Source organism: Amblyomma maculatum, chromosome 8 (assembly GCF_055883805.1).
Source record: "Amblyomma maculatum isolate TAMU_Amacu chromosome 8, ASM5588380v1, whole genome shotgun sequence".
Classification (NCBI taxonomy): domain Eukaryota; kingdom Metazoa; phylum Arthropoda; class Arachnida; order Ixodida; family Ixodidae; genus Amblyomma; species Amblyomma maculatum.
The window spans coordinates 70042733-70056628 of record NC_139351.1 but is presented as its reverse complement, the minus strand read 5'-3'; the positions used below and the strand labels follow the sequence as shown (position 1 = coordinate 70056628).

The 13896-nt window shown below is 44.7% G+C and overlaps 1 protein-coding gene across 1 annotated transcript in view; it reads left to right on the top strand.

Annotated features, from left to right (window-relative positions):
* Positions 1-5229: 5229 nt before the first annotated feature.
* LOC146181421 (uncharacterized) overlaps positions 5230-13896 on the top strand; it is a 32625-nt gene continuing 23958 nt past the window's right edge. Inside the window, exons 1-5 of the mRNA XM_084575789.1 lie at positions 5230-5254; positions 6073-6328; positions 9878-9933; positions 10674-10999; positions 12217-12347. Coding sequence (XP_084431915.1) covers positions 5230-5254; positions 6073-6328; positions 9878-9933; positions 10674-10999; positions 12217-12347 — 794 coding nt within the window. The remainder of the gene's footprint in view (positions 5255-6072; positions 6329-9877; positions 9934-10673; positions 11000-12216; positions 12348-13896) is intronic.

The following is a 13896-nucleotide window of genomic DNA, read 5'->3' as shown; positions in this document are numbered from 1 at the left end:
TCACGAGGCGGAGTTTCTGGATGGCAAGGAGATTGTTGCCCTTGTTATTGATGTACAGACCCAGTATCTTGACGGTCTGAATTTCTTTGATGGGTGAGTTGTCAACGTGGATGGCGATCATGGCCTGATTTTGGTGCTAACCAATCATCAGGTTTGAACATCAGACGCAGCTTAACTTGCCAAGAGAAATAAAACAAGCAGTCATCGCTAGGGACAAAGGGAATAGAAGACAAAATGGGGAAATCGACTTTATTTGTGCTAAGTTCATACCAACTCAAGAAGAGACCGGTAGACTGTTGCCCATTGCGGCCTTCCTACCATCAGCGTCGGCTTATCATTGTGAAATCTCTGTAAAAAATTGCGTCCGCTGACGTCGTATCACGGCAGCTATGTATGTGCCATGCGACTTATTGCCACGTCGTCGAATGATAGGAAAATGAAATTATTAGCATGAAATTGTTTTAACTGACTCATATTGTCGGTTTTTTGTACATGATTATACATTTATTTATGTAAATATGTAATTCATATGTAAAACAGCTTTTATACGTCTCGGGTACCTATATCGTACACTACGCGAGGCAACAAAGGGCACCAAACTACTCGCATATAAACACTTATCCGCCCAATTCTTGATATGGTTTTTATGCATGGAATAGACATTATGAAATTCGATATTAAAAAGTTAGAATCAGTTCAAAAGAAATCAGTACGCTTCATCCTTCACAACTACGGCCGCGAGTTTTTTCGTTCTCATATGCAGATTCAGGCCTCACAGTACTGTCATCGCGCCGACGATTAGAACGTATGAAGCTTCTGTATAGAGTGGTGATTTATCCTCACCTTCCCTCACTGAATAACTACTTGAACTTCATCAAGCCTTCTGTAACTAGAAGTTCCCATAGCATTAACATTACCCCTTTCTTCTTCCGCACTGAAAATTTCAAACAGGTTCTTTCTCTGGAATTCTCTGCCTGCAAACGTCCGATCGCGACCCATGGAAGAGGTTCTGACAGCCATTACTTTAGAGTCATTTTGTTTTTATCTGTATATTTTTAGAATTTCCTGATATATTTTCTCTCGCTGCCCACTCCTGCAATATTCTCATCGAGGCTGCAGTATTTGAAAACGAATAAAACCAAGAATTATATGCTGTTAGTTCACTGCCTGGAAGGCTATCAAATGTGGCAATTTTATCCATGAGAGTCATCATTGCGCAGTGCAGCGGCCACCCGCGTTCAGGATGAAACGATAACCTGACACCAGAGATTGCTGCCATGCGTGTGGCACAATAATGTCCTTCGATCTTGTCATCTTTTTTGCAAGGGGATATATTTAGATATGGTTGTGATGTTCGCGGTGGGCAGTGGAGCTTTAGAAATAAGCGAGAAAAGCGCTTTACAAACAGCGATAGAAGAAAAAAAAATGTATCTAAGTTGCCGGCAAAATTAGGCAGGAACCTTACCGCGAACCGGTTCGGCATGGTTCCTCCGATCTGTTCCAGTTCGGGTTTAGTTCTAAGGTGGAGGAACATTCGGGTACGCCTCGGTTCCGGTTTTCGGTTCCGGTTTGACATCCTGCCCTTCTCAGACTGGCTGTTGGTATACCACGAAAGGAAGCTCCTAGTCGGTGACAATATCTTGTTACCTTCCGAGCTTGCACAGGGTTGCGAATGAAAATTAGGTGACCGTTATCTGTTACGTCTCTCATTTGATATATTTATCGGCAGCCAAAGACCTTGCAAATACGTTTCTGCGTGCCGCCGCGATGATGCAGGGGTTAAGATATCCGGTTACTGTGCTGGAGTACCCGGGTTCGATCCCGACCGCCGGCGGCTTAGTTTCGATAGAGGCGCAACGAAGAGACGTCCGTGTGCTGTGCGATGTCAGTAGACTTTAAAGATCCCCAGATTATCGAAATTAATCTAGCCATCCACTACGGCACGCCTCCTCCCTTCCCTAAGGGCGTGGTTCTGGTGTTCACAGAGAAAGTGTGACAGATATAGCGGCGCTTTTTCTTTCCTGTGAACCAATTATTATTACTATTATTTGTGTCGGTAATATACGGTTGTGTTCTGCACCTGCAGCGAATAACCGCAATTTGAGAGACGAGTTTTAATGCGAAAGCAGATTGGGAAGGTATCGTTTCCCCCACAGGCCCCAGGCGGCGGGGAAATCATACACACCCTATCAACAGCCCCGGCTCGAGGACATAAAATGACGTTTTGTTGGGTCCCGAGTCATGTCGGCATTGGAGGCAATTAGAGAGCAGACTTTTGCGCTGCCCAAGCCCATGAAAAACGAATAAAGAACATAGATATGCCATACAGAGACTGCACGATGCTAGTGTACAACAAACCAAAGGACGAATGACAGTCATCATGGAGTAGGGAGGTAAATAATAAACTGCAGTTGGTGAAGCCCACTTTAGGGGAATGGAAATCATGCCGCCATTAAGAAAGTTTTATATAAGTGAATTTATGCCATCTCCACATGGGCCACATACACGACACACAACTTTTTGTTGAGAAAAGAAAACAAACCTCTGTATGAAGAATGCGGACAGGAACTAACCATAAACCACGTTTTACTTTCATGCACAAGACTTGAAATGCTAAGGAAAATCTATTTTACTCGATTTTACAATGAACACATTCCTTTCCATCCAGCTTTGATTTTAGGTGAAAGCGGACTTGTCGATCTATTATTTGGTTTTAGCTTTTTAAAGGAAGCAAATGTTCTACGGAAACTCAAGTATAAGTAGTGTACGCCACTTACAACCTTGTGCTTGGCGCATGATATTCTGAGCTGCTTATGCGCCATTAAATCCAACACAACTCAACACAACCTTTTTCTGAATTTGCGCGCATGACAGCGGGGTTCGCTTTTCAACCTGGCATTTATTCCAACAGCATACAGTGATTCTAGCTACTTTCCTTCGCTAAGTCAGAAGTGCTACTTCACGGAGTAAATCATCAAAACACAGTATGTCTGAAGTCTAGCTATTCCACCTTCAAATTTTGACCTTTGAGGATACCTTCACAGGTTGTAGTTTCCTGGGGGCATGTCCAGGTACCAATTGATCGCCTGTTTCTGTGAGGTCATGCTACCACGTGCCATGGGCGAATTGACAGCCCCTGAAAACTCGGCCTTCACCACTGGAATGAGAGGGAGAGTTCGAAATGCAGCCTTGAAGCACCACCAGATCCCAAGTCAAACACGCAGTTCCTAGATCATGCAAGAGCTTTCGTACGAGTTTTATATCCGCGCAGTTCCTTGCTGCTTGAGCAGCATGCATCACGATCATCTTCTCGAGCGTGTCTATAGATGAGGGCAGTTAGCAGAAGACATGGTCGGGCACTACATGGTTGGTGGGTTCTGTAACGACATCTCTCCTAAATATTCTTGTTTTTGAGTTTGTTTGCATTAAACGTCTGCATGTCAGCAGTGACGTATGTGTCATCTAGTTTTGCCCTGTAAAATCGTGTTACGAGCACAGTGACTTCTATCGGCTCTGAAATAGATAGCGAGCCAGTCCTTAGCGCCACTTGCCGCAGGCTGGATGCGCCACGCTAAGTGGGGTCAGCAACCTCGGGAGAGAAGGTAACGAAAACTTCATTCACATCTTATATCTTCGAAGGTGCCAAACTGGTGCCTTCACACATTATTCTAGGTTAAGCTGCTGCCAGTTTTCTCCTCCACTTCGTTCGTTGTTTGTTGCTGAGTTTCTCTTAGCTTCACGATGCCTCCGCTCGGTATTGGTTGTCAGTCCGTCACTTTAGATCTATGATTTACTCAGAATCTGTTCTTGTGAAGTCTTTTATAGCACATATAACCCCATTCATTTCATGCGTGAATCCACCAGAAGTGTTGTGTATTTACCCAGAATTCAACTTTTCTCAGTTAATTTAAGGAAGCGCCGACACGTGTTCCACTTTATTTCTGTTTTTTTTTTAATTTCGGATATAGCATTGTCATTGGCCTCTCAGTTCTTCGGACGACTACGGAATTGTTGCGTCAGAGTGGAAAAGTCTTATTGAGAGCTGTTCAAGAAGGAGGCTCTTTTGCAGCGCTATGGGAAGACAACTAGCAGGCGACAGAATGTCGTTACGTACAAACCTGCAAGCACCATCTCCTGTGCATTATATCTTTTCGCGCTTCGCAAGACGCTTCGCAACTGAGCTGAAAACATCCGCATTAAGAGTTGCTATTTGAACATCTGCATTATCTTCTTTGACACCATTTATGTACAGTGTAGTCAGAACATTACTGACGCTTACTTACTCTACGCAAATGCTGAACTGTCTTTGGGTGGAAGTCTTAAGACGAAAACGTAGGAAAGTATCTCCAGGCACACGTATTTGAAGCGATCGGTTTACCGAGTTGCTGGTAGAGTGAGGACTGAATTCTCTGCTCTGATTGGCAGTGCTCTCGTTCACGTGGATCGCCTGCAATAGGTGTGCTACTGCTTTTTTGACGTAGAGCCTCAAAATCTGTTTGGTGTTAAAGGACTATGTATTAATGGGTGTTTGTTCATGAAGTTAATGCGATATATAAATAACACTGTGTTCCTATTTCTCGCTAACTACTTATTTCGTGCTGTGCACATCTAAGCAGGCACGAACTGCAGCATTCGTTCATCATGATCTATTTCTGTGGCGCGCTGTTTTTCTACATATCCTAATATTGATCTTAAGCTTTCTTGGTGTCAATCAAGTAAGCGCAGTTCATCACATGGAGTATGCTGCACAATACAGCAAGAATTTGCAGTGTTAATTTGCGTCGGTACACGGCTTTATTCATAGACCGCATTTTTTGCTTTCACCGTTGCCCAATTCTTCAATTACTATTGGTTGGTAGAATTCAGGACAAAAAGTAATTTCACTCCTACCTTTTTTCAGATGGTCCATTGTGATCAGCTTTGTCACCACAGCTTGATATCTGGCGAGGGTACCACTTCTGAATCAATAATTTGTGTGTTGCTTTTGGGTGTAGCAAAACCATACCGATCAACTAGTCATAGCCATACGTGAGACAATAGTATACCACTGCCACTGTAGTATCACCTTGCTAATCCGCACATCTCTTCAGTTTGCCTGCCTCGCTAAAGGAACCCACTAAGGGACCAGTCTGCTAAAGGAACCCACGACGTGCGCAAGCGCAGTCTGTGTCATTGACGGTTACTAGCAGCTGACTGTGGCAGCTGTTAATCACGTGCTTACAACTTAACATGCGCATTCTACGCCTCATGAAAGGTCGCTCCTTATTCACTGATGTATTTCACCCGTGCACTTTTCCGGGTAGCGCGCTATAGGAAAAAGCAAGATTCTGCTGACATTGGTTCTCGCTCGCATAGTGCTATACATCTGTCACTTGCAAGTTATTCCAGAGAACAACGATGGGCAGTTGTTTCTAGCCATGAAATGTTTCCGATATGGTCTTCTAATCGGCGTTCATGTTGCTTAAAAAGGGGGCAACCCCACAAAGTAATCTATTTAAGCGCTATACTCAGGTGCTTAGTATTGCTTGCTCTACTTAATCAGCAATTTTTCCGACCTACCAGATGTACTTCACGGATCTAGTTAAGATGTAGATGGAGGAGTTTAAAATGATCTACGGGTCAGAGTACTGCTAGATACTTTGAACTGAGGAAGCTGTTTAAAATGTAGAGGTAACCGCTTCGTCAGAAATGAGGTCTTCATTTGACTTATAGGTTTCGCCACGTTCACTGCGCCAGATATTTTTGTCGAGGATGTAACACTTGCGGCCAGATGGCACTCTAGTCGCACTTGTATATTCCGCAGAATGGTGACAGGCGCAGGAATGCATGTACACGTTTAAAAGCGACGAGAAATGCCTAAAATTGTGCACACCCAACAATTACTGGAGGGGGGCGGGGGAACATGCTTTGCTGTTTAAAGTACAACCTCAAAAGAAAAAAATATTTCGCAGCGTAAGTGCACCTGCTCGTATCTCAACCTCTTGGAGGATTTTTTGGCCTCTTGTAGGATGCAGTATGTGAGCCACAAACGCAGTGCCTTTAATTGCCACTTCTTTTACTGATTGGGCGCAGGGGTCGGCTACAAGTTGAACCTGGCGAAGAGCCCCGCCGCGCCGTTCCACCATCGAAATGTCTTGTCCATCGTGAAGAAGTGCGCCCCGGAGGCGGAGATCCTCAGGGATTCGTCCACGAGGGCTGTGATAGCGCTGCACACGGTCATGACGCACGGCTTCCACAACATGTTCCGGGAACTAGAGTCTCAGAGCAGCCACCTGGGAATCAAATCTATAGGACTCTCCGTGTCCACACTCAAGGACATCTACCTGAAGTGAGGCGAAGCTTTTTTTAACTGAGGGGGCGCTAACCTGAAAGAGGATTCAGTGGAAGGTGTCTATAATAACATATTCGCTCCTCTGAGGTGCTGGATCAAAGACCCAGCTGCTATTTTTTCATTCGAGGTTGTTTGGCAGAACAATCATAAGCGCTTCAAGAATAACCTGGTGAGAAAGCAGTAGTACTCGAAATACACCGGGCACATGTAACAGTTGCGAATACTTAATCAAAGGTACGCTATATTTTCCTGCTCTCGACCCAATTGTGGCACTATTGGTGCAAACAAAAGATGAGATATCTGCTTGTACTGTATATTCTTATCTCCTCTAAGCTGCTACTACGGTTGTTTCGTGCTAATTAGTTTTCGCTACTCTGGGCGTAGTGAGCGCGGTATAGCTCCATGCATAATAATGTTCTCAGCCTTAATTCGAAGACGACAGCTAAGCAGCAGGGTTATGGGACGCCACTAGAGTTGCCGTCATATATCGCGACTTGAAGCTCGCGTTCAAACCAATGGACTCTGCGGAACAACCCATACACGTCTTTTCCTATAGACATTGTTGCTTTTGTTGACAGATGAATTTTATAATAAACCTAAAACAATTCATTTGTAGATTTCTTTTACTTACTGAAGGATGATAGGGATAAGTTTACGCAATTACAGGAGTTAGAACACTCGATTGTTGCGCATGGTGCAGTTGCATTCCGTAGCGTTTCTGAAGCTCTGGGGAAGGTGTCGCCTGATGCTTGATTGGCTTTAAGAGCACGCGTCCGACTGTCTCTGTGCAAAAGCACAGTTATAATGAACAATAATATATGGTACATAGTGTGGGCACTGGTCTCGCTTGCGCATGACGCCATTTATGTCGAAAAGAGGCAAGTCGGCCAGGTAGTGCTGCATACGTATTCACAGTAAAGCTAACACATCTTTGAGGTCCAGTTATTGTAACACACTGTGGGGAGCCTCGATGCGCGCGGACTTCACTAATAAGCGAGCGCAGATCTCGGAAGTCGTTGTGCTGGCGGGACCCAGAATATTGAAGATATCTCAATATTTTAAAGGAGTTCCTATGATTGTTGAGCGTCTGTGGAATGTCCTTTTATTTCGGGCAGTTCAAGCATTCAAGTTCAACCTCAAAGTCTCTCAAAGTTGCAAAACTATCAGGCTGACGCTTTACTGGTGCCAATCAAGTTTTTTCGCATGTGGCCGGGATTCCTTGTTGAAGTAACTGCATTCCTTCACTAGAGCGAGGTCAATACCTACAGCGAAGAAAGGTTTTGTATTAAATGAAATGAGCGCGACAGAATAGTCATAGGACAGGACCCCAACCATGGCTTAAATTAATGGTGCTATGCAAGTGAAAACAAAGCCACGGATATTTTGCTATGCGCAGCGAACTTTGAAGATCTTCGCTGCACCACATATATTTATCGTCAATCATTTGTTATTTTACCCAATTTATTGTTCTACTTGCCAGCATATATCTTAGCCCGTTATTGTTTTTTCTTGATCCAGCCCCCTTTTCGTTTTGAAATCTTGCTACCAAGTTCAACAAACTTTGAGTGCATAGCCCAGTTTAGAGCACTGCAGTTTGTCGCGTACACTTCTGTACGAGTGGACCACGCTAGTTTACGTGCCGCTTCTCGAAATTAGCGACTATAGACATAAAATAGTCACGTATCCTACTTGTATATAAAATACTCTTTCATCGACACTTTCTGCGGAAAGATGCCACCTGCGCAATAACCAAACATAGCCATTAAACGAAGGTACCGTTGAATTACACCCTGACGCGGTGGCGCCGTGGTTAAGACACTCGACTACTGTTTCGGTGTACCTGGGTTCGAACGCCACAACCGGCGGCTGCGTTTTGATGCAGGCGAAACAGTGAGGCGTTCTTGTGCTGTGCTTTGTGAGTGCACTTTAAAGGTCTCCAAGTGGTCGAAATTTCCGGAGTCCTCCACTTCGACGCCTCTCTTAGCCTAAGTTGATTTGAGATGTTAAGTGCCATTAACTAAACTAGTTGGCTAGCATAAAGGTTTCAACAGCTAAGCTGACGGAGTCGCCTGCCAGGTGAGAGCCCCCTCGGACAGATGGCTGCGGAGGTCGTGCGCGAAGCACATTCACGAATCACTCGGGAAGATATTGTTACGACATGGTCTGTAGACATGGTGATGGTACCGACGTGGCTTCCACTGCGGAGATCCAGTCTGTTGTACGGGGATCGATGATTTCACCTCCACCAAAGATGCTACGAGTGGAAATCATGCACCGATGATTAACACCACTCTGAAATCTGCACCGCTTAGCCGCGCAACTCAACACTGAGCGTCGTCTTCGTCCACACACCCAGACACTTCTTTCTTCACTGGCTGAATGCCAGCATGGTACACCACATAACAATATAAACGCAGACGAATAACAGATATAACGTTACTGTACGCAAGTGTTTTAGTTTTATTGTATTTTTTAAACTACTAGGAACACGTCATCAGCGTGATTTGGGCAGGCAGTCGTGGGAAATCTTTGTCATGTGGAGCTTCAATGTGTGATATCTAATTACCCAAGTTTATTAGTCATAGAATCGACTTTGCCACACAAGCGGGATAGCTTAGTCTGGATTAACTAACACAGCTGAGTAATTGTTTTATTGTCAGGTCCTTATAATTTCACATTTTGTCTTCACACTGGTTTTCGCGTAAATGTTTAGACGCCACGAGTACAGCTCTGAATAGGCGAGAGCGAAGCACGAGCAGGATATTACGATGAAGGATGCCACCGGAAATGGTTTGTGGTTTTCATTTGTGCACCAAAGCAGTAATCGGTCAACTTGTCCTAAGCTATTGCGTATTGGTACCGTTACCATGTCTGCTTTGCTATAAAGCTATCGACTAACCGCCAGTAGTGAGGTTTTGCCCATTTATCAGCTCACCAATATCGGTTCTCGTTTAACACATATGATTAAGAGAAGTTCTTGCTGCTTTTTGGAAGAACCACTGACGGTCCGTGGATTGAAGACTAAGCTCTGGTCTATAGAAGACGTCATAATAATATGAGGCTGTAGCCGATGAAATCTTTTTCAATAGACAGAATAGGCCGCCCTTGTCGATTATTGGCGTTTTTACCAGCACAGTGGGTATATGGAACCAGGCGCCCACACGTCGCAGCTGTCTATAGCGCAGTTTTGCTCGTAACTCAACCATAGTAAACGAAAAGAAGGAAAAATGCGCTGTTTGAGTCTTTGCCCTTCCTGGTCGCGAATGACCAGCAGTAATAGGGGTACTTTCCCATCGCCTTAACAAATGGTTCATTTCAAGGAACCACTTGACTTATACCGATCACAGGACACGTGATCCACTGCTTGATCGCTATAAAAATGATCAATTCAGATTACATGATCTGTTTTCAATGTTCCTTGCAACAAACCACTAAGAAGCTCCTTAGAGGTGGGATCGACAAAAGTCGCGGATTTTTGAGACAAAGAAAGGACACGAAAGGGTATTTTGTACTAAAGGATTTTGCTCTGAAACTTTGCATTTGCAGGATGACCTTGACCAGTGCTTCACTGATGGAGAGGAACATGTTGGGGCAACAGCTTCGTAAGTGCAGAACTGTATTTTCTGTCAACGCTGTGTCAACTCTGTGAGCCCAGCGCGTGCAGGACAATTTCGCATCTTCAAGAGCGGTGGCATCTTTCTTCAGTGTGCAATAATAATAAAAATAAGTGGGTAGTTATCTCATTCACGTCAAACTGTTTTCAGGGAACAGGTGCTCTGATACTTTATTGTAGCGGGCGCTTCTTAAGCCGAACGTTACAGATGACGTTTTTAATGCCTCGCAGCCTCAGTTTATGACTGCCACCGAAGGCTCGTCGTACCATAGCATGATGATAGTTTTGGCGAGAGATCAAATTCTTGGAGCTTTTTAACCCTTGACGCGGTACCTGCGCGAGGTATTTTTAGGAACATGAGCATAAACTATCTAACCTGTTGCGATATCTGCAATGTAGATTGTCGCTTCAATTGTTGCAGGATTATTGGCTCGTGTTGCAGCCGTTCTTCTTTCAAACTCCCTTCATGCGTATCTGTGCTCTAACCCTTTTTGTGCTCTGTGCTCTAGAAAGTATCGAAGTCGGATTTCTTCACATGCCTTTTTTTTTTACTTCCTGCCCCACATGGTTGTTTTTTCAAGAAAATTAAAAAAGCAATTGACTCTGTGCCGGAAATGTTACCGCCTCCTTACTACACATAGACCTCCTTCAGCTATACAGTCCAATGTTTGACCCGTAGATAGTGACAGCGTGCTTTTCGATCAGTAGATGTTCCTCGATCGATCGCAGCTGGCAACCTGTCGACCCTGCTGAGCAGCCGCGGTGAGGGGACAACTGCGTATGGCCGAGCGAAGGTCTACATGATGGAGCGCGTGCTGTACATGCGGACACTGTGGCATTCGGTGCTGCTCAGTCGCGTGCTGCCCGTCTTTGTGATTGTGATGGGCCTCCAGTCGATGGCCTTGGTCGCCAAGCCATCGCATCCCCCCCGTAATGCGACCGCTTCCATAATCAAGGTGCCGGTGTCGCTGAATCCACTGTACCGGCGCGCTGACATTTTCCTGGACGACGACGCCAAGGCCAGGCAGGGAATCAGCCCCTACTACGTGTTTATGGTGTGTCATAACATATAGTTAATAACTTGAAAAATAAAATAAGCGTTCATGTACACAGAAGACATGTGGATGAATCAGTCTAAAATATATTAAAATGTAATGTAATGCGAACTTTATTGAGCATTAAAAATAGTACTGATGCAAGGCCTGACGGAACCTGATAGGGCTTCACTGGCACTACTTTGCAATCTTGTCAAAGAGGATACCACGAAGATATAGCGGAATAGTTGAACAAGTGTAATTTTAAAGCTCTGAAGCTGTGAGCTGTTTCTTAATCTCTTGTCTAGTGTATGAATCTAAGGCACATGCATGTAAGTTAGTAAATATGGCTGGACTATGATAGTGGCTCTTCTTTGTTCCGTACGTTGTTGTACGCTTAGAGATCGCATATGGTTTTGCGCCTCTAAGGCAGGGGACTAGGTATATTTTTAACTTTCATTCATTAATCGAAAATCGTTTTATTACTACAGTTTCGGCATTCAGGAAGCTGAAGTTCAGTAAATTCAGCAGCTTAAAATGTCTCTCTATGCAACATGTTACGATGCAAGCCTCAGAAATAAAAAGATGGCTATTCATGCACATACATACATACACACATCCATCCATCCATCCATCCATCCATCCATCCATCCATCCATCCATCCATCCATCCATCCATCCATCCATCCATCCATCCATCCATCCATCCATCCATCCATCCGTCCCGTCCCGTCCCGTCCCTTCCATCCACCCACCCATACATACATACATACATACATACATACATACATACATACATACATACATACATACATACATACATACATACATACATACATACATACATACATACATACATACATACATACATACATACATACATACATACATACATACATACATACATACATACATACATACATACATACATACATACATACATACATACATACATACATGCATACATACATACATACATGCATACATGCATACACACATACATACATACATACATACATACATACATACATACATACATACATACATACATACATACATACATACATACATACATACATACATACATACATACATACATACATACATACATACATACATACATACATACATACATACATACATACATACAAATATATCTCAGTCAGTCAGTCAGTGTTTCGTTTCGAATACCTCCGAGGCTTTTCACGTTCTCAGCCAACGAACCTCTGTGGACGCAGGTGAAACAGGAAGGAGCTGCCCTCCACCACTACAATGGCACCGCAGCCGACTCGTTGTTGCTGGAAGCTGTGCAAGATTACGCTGAATACACGCGTCACTACGTCCTCGGCGCCGTGTTCAGGGGCGAAATGTGAGTTTACTTTGCAGCACTCGCCTGATTTCCGCCTTCGACGACGTCAGTGTCACGTGTCGAGCTGTATGGGCTCGTAGGTGGGAACTACATTAGGCTTCTTCGATTATGCAACCTAGTGTAACCCTGTGGCTGTCAAAGTTCTCATCTGACAGGAAGTGGCTCCGTCGACACATGAGCTGGCGGCCACTGTAATCCGCCAGCCGGCCGAGACTAGGTGGATGGCGATATAACCATCGCAGCAAGGTGCAATGCGGGGGAGCGTATTGGACTTCTCTCCGCTAATGTTACGTAGGTGACTTGTTCACCGATGCATTGCGTGTGGCACAGTGTCGCTGCAGCGTGTGTGGGCGGCGGGAATAGGCTCCTCGAATATAAAAGAAATGGCACGAAGTTACCTTGGGTGGTCATAGAGAGCAGAACCAATACCTGCTCGAATTTAGGGATGTCGCAAGCGTATAAACTTTGATGGGTTGGGAAGAGAACACGTGAGCTTCAAGATGCTTTTAAAACGACGCGTACGCTTTAAAGCTTTTCATTTTGGCATTGCATTTGGGGAATTTCACTCGCATTGTTAATCCTGCACTCTCGGATGGTCGCGTCTGTCGAATACGCGTAGGATGCTCGCTCGCAGAACTGTGACTCAGGTTCCACCCTAGCAGGGGTTATCTGTTGAAGCAGATATTTGGTGTACTCTACGAATCCTGAGCATCCACATTTTGCCGTGCATGGCAGCGCCGTGTCTGGGCAAAAAGGATCCTTTAAGTCGGCGCCCAAGGGGAGTAAGTCTGTCGTTCACCGTAATGCATGTAAACGCCGATATATGGACAGATCAACTGGTTGAATATCTATCTCGTGGATGCAACTTCCCCGCTAATAATTGTTGTAGCTGCATACCACTTATATAAATTCGTTGCACAGTGGGGCGCCACAAAAGCATCGTGTGGTCAGTGTGTGTTATGTCTTCACTGGAGAACAAGCTGTCGCATGCAAGGCGTGACAATCCGGACTTGCTTGTTGGCGTTCATGCATGATATGGTTCACACTGGGAAGATTGTTTCATCAATGAATCACGTAAAAGGTGATCGTGCTCGCATATTGCACTTCTCAGATATATATGAGCGTTTTCCAAAGCACGCCGCCTTTCCACTGCGCGGGAAAACGAGACCGCACCCGCGCTTTTGCTCCGCGCACGCTGACCATGTGTATGCACTGTGCTTGCACGTACTGGGGGCTGAAATCCGCGGCCACGCTCGAGAAGGTCCTATAACAGCATCGAAAAATAAACAGGCACTATGGACTTGACAGGTGATGTGTATTAGGTGAAAGCGAATTCATTCATCGTGTAGTACGGCGGTTGTAAATGGCGAGAGCTGATATGTTGCCATACGCACACAAAATAAGTAAACAAAGACACTTAAAAAAGACGTCAGAGATGATGTGCTCAGCAGACCAGTCGAAACGAGCACCTGCACTGCCCTTGAGATTGGACGATCGAACATAACGGCGCATGATGCACCGCGGTATTAGAGTACATGTAAGAATGGCT